We start from the raw sequence: 5,224 nt of genomic DNA on the forward strand, positions 1-5,224 counted from the left end.
AGACACTAGGCTAGATATAACTAGATATTTTATGTATAACAGAAAAAACAAAAAAAACCCTGTCATTTAAAATCAAAACCGTCTTAAGCTCTTATGATCTAATCCTTAGTAGGGTTTGTTTAGCAAATCATTTGCCAAATATCTACAGGCTGATGTCAAGGCCCTTTGCAAATGGGCCACAAAAGAGGTGGGATAAAGGCCAGGAGTAAAAATTCTCCCAGCTCCACAAAGGAGCCAAGTGTTGAGGCATTCACTATCAGAAATTTTATAAGTCTTTTGTATGAAATAGTGTCTTTACCAGCTGATGTACCCCTGGAAAACATGACATATCTGAATATGAAGTTTCTGGTTTCATTAGTATACATGTCCTCTTAGCTTTATGCTTTTAAAACTAAATGGGGCCTTGGAGATTCATGTCCTAGATCCCTCTATTTCATGTCTCCATTGCTTTAAGTTAAGTTCTTTTAAACTAAGAGCAACGAGTTTCAGCAACACAGACTTAGACCAGTGAAGACCAGATTATAGTAGAAGTGAGGAGGCAGAGTTATCAATGCTGTTACCACTTAACGAACGAATTCAGATGGCTGCCCCTTAGCAGTGGTAGATCAAGGCATTCCTTCACCCAGATGTGTACTTCTCCAGTTGTAGGCAGCTTTTTACCTACAATAGAAAAATGAGAGAAGATAAATTTTATTGCCACCCCCCTCTCAACAATAATGTATCCAAAGATGTCAGTCTAAAAATGGTTTGGCACAATAATATTAGATAGCGCTTATGGGATTATCCTAATTGGTTAAATCTATACATTCTTAATTGTATCTTTCATATTCTGGATATACTGGGCTCTGAGAACTTTATGAAAATAATTTATATTGATTGATTGACTCTAAGTACAGAGTGAATCATCCATTTTAGGTTTATTCAAATCATTTCAATGAAATGCATATACCTTTCAAATGTTAATAACAATATCAAATTATGTTTATAGGAGGCATTTTAAACATATTTGTGTCTAAAGTAACCAAAATAGGTACTGATTAAGGTATAGCCACTTGCTATTAAAAGTGGTTATACATTTTACAGGGATACTGTATGTACACACATAACAGGGAATAGGAAATTACTGAGAAGTCGGCTTGATTAGAAATTGTTGTCTAGGTTGTGTACACATGGACAAAGGAACATTATCAGATTTTTCCCTGGATGGGTTAGACCAATTAGTCAACCAACGAGTATTTAATGAGCATTTATTGTGTGCTCAGCCTTATGTGAGGAATGTTCTTAGATATACAAAGAATATAAAATATCTATATTTATATCTATATCTATATATCCTTGTGTCCTTGGAAACATTACTCTCTGGAGAGAGTAATTCAAATAAAACCAATAAAATTGTAATATGGAATTACATGCCAAGGTATTACTGCAATGTTTTAGAAGAAAAAGGGGATTAGTGAGAGCCACTATAATTAGAGAAAGCTTTGTGGAGGAGATTGGACTTCATCTGAGACTTGGATAGACTGAGATGAGGAAGCCATTTTAGGGAAAAAGAACAACATAAGCAAAACCTCAGACAAGGTAGAATCTGTCACAACACACAATCCCCTCTACCCCTAACACCAAGAAAAGACAGGGGTGGAAATGGGAAAATGGGTTGGCAAAATTTCTATGCCTGTTGATCATAAGCTGTTGTAGTTGATAGGTGTGGTCAGGTGCATTTTTGACTTACAACCATCCCACAAGACACAGTGGAACTATCCCATTGGGTTTTCTAGGCTGCAATCTTTACAGCAGTAGCAGTAGAGGGAGGGCCAGGTCTTTCTCCCGTGGAGCCACTGGGTGGGTGGGTGGGTTCCAACCAACAACATTTAGGTCAGCAGCCTAGGGTTTAACTATTTCAACATCAGGGCTCCTTTGATCATAAGTATTGTTGTTCAGTGATGTCTAGTAAATTCTGAGTCATAGTGTCCCTACAAGATAAAGTAGAACTGCTTCATAGGGTTTCTAAGCCTGAAATAATTATGGCACCAGATTGCTAGGTTTTTTTTCCTGTGGAGTCACTGGTAGGTTCAAACCACCAACATCTCAGTGAGCAAAGTGTTTAACTACTGCACCACAGGGGCTCCTTTTGATCATAAGTGTTAGTGTTGTTAGATGCCACTGAGTCAGCTCTGACTCATAGCACTCCTGTGTACAACAGAAACAACACTGCCTAGTCCTGCTACATCCTCACAATCATTCTATGTTTGTGCCCATTGTTGCAGCCATGGTGTCAATCCATCTTGTTGAGTGTCTTCCTCTTTTTTGCTGGCCCTCTACCAAGCATGATGTCATTCTCCAGGGACTGATCACTTCTGATAACATATCCAAAGAATATAAAACAAAGTCTCACCATCTTTGTTTCTAAGGAGCATTCTGGCTGTACTTCTACCAAGATAGATTTGTTCATTCTTCTGAAAACACCATGGCTTGGGTCAGATGCACTTTAGTCCTCAAAGTGACATCTTTGCTCTTTAGCACTTTAAAAAGGTCTTATGCAACAGATTTGCTCAATGCAATAGGTCGTTTGATTTCTTGACTCCTGCTTCCATAGTTGTTGATTGTGAATCCAAGTAAAATGAAATCCTTGACAACGTCAATATTTTCTTCATTTATTATGATGCAGCTTATTGGCCTAGTTGCGAGGATTTTTGTTTTCTTTATGTTGAGGTGTAATCCATACTGAAGGCTGTAGTCTTTTTTTTTTTTCAATTGTGTTCTGGGTGCAAATTTACAGAGCAGAATTTGTTTTGATCTTTATCAGGAAGTGCTTCAAGTTCTCTTCACTTTTAACCAGCAAAGTTGTGCCATCTGTGTATTGCAGGTTGTTAATGAGTCTTTCTTCAATCCTGATGCTCCATTCTTCTTCTTATAGTCCAGCTTCTCTGATTATTTGTTCAGCACACAGATTGGATAAATATGGTGAAAGGATACAACCCTGATGCACACCTTTCCTGATCTGAAACCACACAGTATCTCCTTGTTCTGTTCAAATGATTACCTCTTGGTCTATCTACAGGTCCCACATGAACACCAATAAAGTTCTGGAATTCCTATTCTTCACAATGTTCCATAATGTTTTATGATCCACATAGTCTAATGCCTTTGCATAGTCAATAAGACACAGGTAAACATCTTTCTGGTATTATTTGCTTTCATCCAAGATCCATCTGACATTAGCAATGATATCCCTCATTCCATGTCCTCTTCTGGATCTGGCTTGAATTTCTGGTAGTTCCTGTCAGTGCTGCAAGCATTCCTGAATTATCTTCAGCAAAATTTTACTTGTATATGATATTCATGATATTGTTTGATAATTTCCACATTCTGTTGGATCATCTCTGGAATGGGCACAAATATATGATCATAAGTAGTAAGATGCAAATTATATGCAAAAGAACCTGCTTTTCAGGCAGATCCAAAAGTCACACAATGGTGATCTGGCAGAAATGTGGCCTAATGGTATATTTTACTTGCTCTCCAATACTTTTCTTCGCTCTTAAACTGAATTAGAATGTCCTTCTCTAGGTCAAGGAGCCCTGGCGGCTCAATGGTTAAGCACTCAGCGACTAAGCAAAAGCTGGCAGTTCAGAACCATCTGCTGCTCTGAGAGAGAAAACCAAATCAAAAACTCACTGCCATTGAGTCGGATCCAACTCAGTGACCCCTCCTTGGGTTTCCGAGGCAGTATCACTATGGAAGTAGATTGCCCAACCTTCCTTCCTTCTATAAAGATTTACAGCCTTGGAAACCCTATGGAGCAGTTCTCTTCTGTCCTATATGGTTGCTGTGAGTTGGAAATGACTCTCTGGCAGCGAGTCCTCTAACTCTGTCATTGCCCTCAATGTCCATTATTTCTTTCATCCCACTAGTTTCACAGTCTGGTTCCTAAAAGTATTTGAGTTTGCCATTGCAAAAATCAAAAGTATTTGATTTTTGCCATTGCATTCTTACAGATGCTTAAGAAGAGTAACTCGGGGAACTTGCTCTGGAAATGAGAGAGAGGCTAACATTTGTTTCCTGCCAGTCTCCTGCTCATTAATGGGGTTGAAGAATGGAGGCCTAATGTTAAGGATGCAATTAGTAATCTTGAGGAAAAGGCTTTATCTCCTAGTGAGATCCTGAGAGTATAGGAACAATGAGCTCTAATTTACTAGGTGGCTTCTTTTAAATTCCTCTAATTCCCATCTATGAAAAAGAATAGTCAAGTGTGTTATTTTCATCACAGCATTATCATAGGTCCAAATTCTGAATATAGCAAAAGCCATTCAAATTATGTAGTGCAAATTTTTTGGAGAGTGAGGTGACAGTTAAACTTAACATAAAAATGTAGAATTTCCTACTTTACAACTGTGAATTGGCTCATGTGATGTATACTATTACTAAGTTAGAAGTTTGGGGCTTCATCTTTGGAAATACAGTAAAGTCTATGAAAGGTGGAACTTATGTAAGTTGGAAACCTATCAGAGAAGGAAATACTTTCTACTAATAGAGAGTGACAGAAAGTGGTAAGACTATATCCTGTTAAAAGCAGAAAACTTGTGAGACGTGGGGAAAAAATGCAATCACTATGAGTTCCAAGGCTCTCATAGGTTTCACTATATATTAGAATGCAAAGAAATCCTTGGAGAAGGGAGGGGGAAGGAAGGGGCATGAATCTGGACAGAAAATCATTACATACCAGGACTTGGCTCTGGGACATACTGAAGGGCTAACTTCATTTCACCTCTGTTTTCTGCCTCAAGGGCAACTGGCGCTGTCTGAAAAATGAAGGGAAGTTATCAAGTATGAGTTATGCACTATTTATCCTCTTTGTTGGTCTTCTGTTAGAGTACCCTGGAGCTAGACTATTGCTGTTCAGATCTAAGAAAGCAATGTCGTATATATTGGAAAACCTTGCAGAGTACTCAGAATATATATTAGTGTCAAAGGTGATGAAAAAATCCAAGTGGTTTTCTTGGAGATGGGAAAGGTGTCTTGGGATGCTTTACTTTTCACAAAAACACATACATTTTGTTAATCATTCTAGGATCTGGCATGCCAATACATAAAATAATTTATTTGTATTCTCTCTTTTTGAAGGAGTAAGAATAGTGTGGGATGGTAGGGGAAAATGTCAAATCTGACATTTTCAAAGCTACATCTACTTCATTGTTGTTGTTGTTGTTATGTGCCGTCGAGTCGG

At 38.1% G+C, this 5,224-nt stretch overlaps 1 protein-coding gene across 1 annotated transcript in view; it reads right to left on the minus strand.

Moving 5' to 3' along the window:
• Nucleotides 1-5,224, minus strand: part of SYTL2 (synaptotagmin like 2) — an 81,897-nt gene that overhangs the window by 2,246 nt on the left and 74,427 nt on the right. Inside the window, exons 16-17 of the mRNA XM_007946250.2 lie at nt 4,721-4,799; nt 561-660 (exon numbers count right to left, since the gene is read on the minus strand). Of these exons, the coding sequence (XP_007944441.2) occupies nt 561-660; nt 4,721-4,799 (179 nt within the window). The remainder of the gene's footprint in view (nt 1-560; nt 661-4,720; nt 4,800-5,224) is intronic.

Source organism: Orycteropus afer, unplaced genomic scaffold, assembly GCF_000298275.1.
Source record: "Orycteropus afer afer isolate SDZICR_OR568_19922 unplaced genomic scaffold, OryAfe1.0 scaffold00154, whole genome shotgun sequence".
NCBI classification, from domain to species: Eukaryota; Metazoa; Chordata; class Mammalia; order Tubulidentata; family Orycteropodidae; genus Orycteropus; species Orycteropus afer.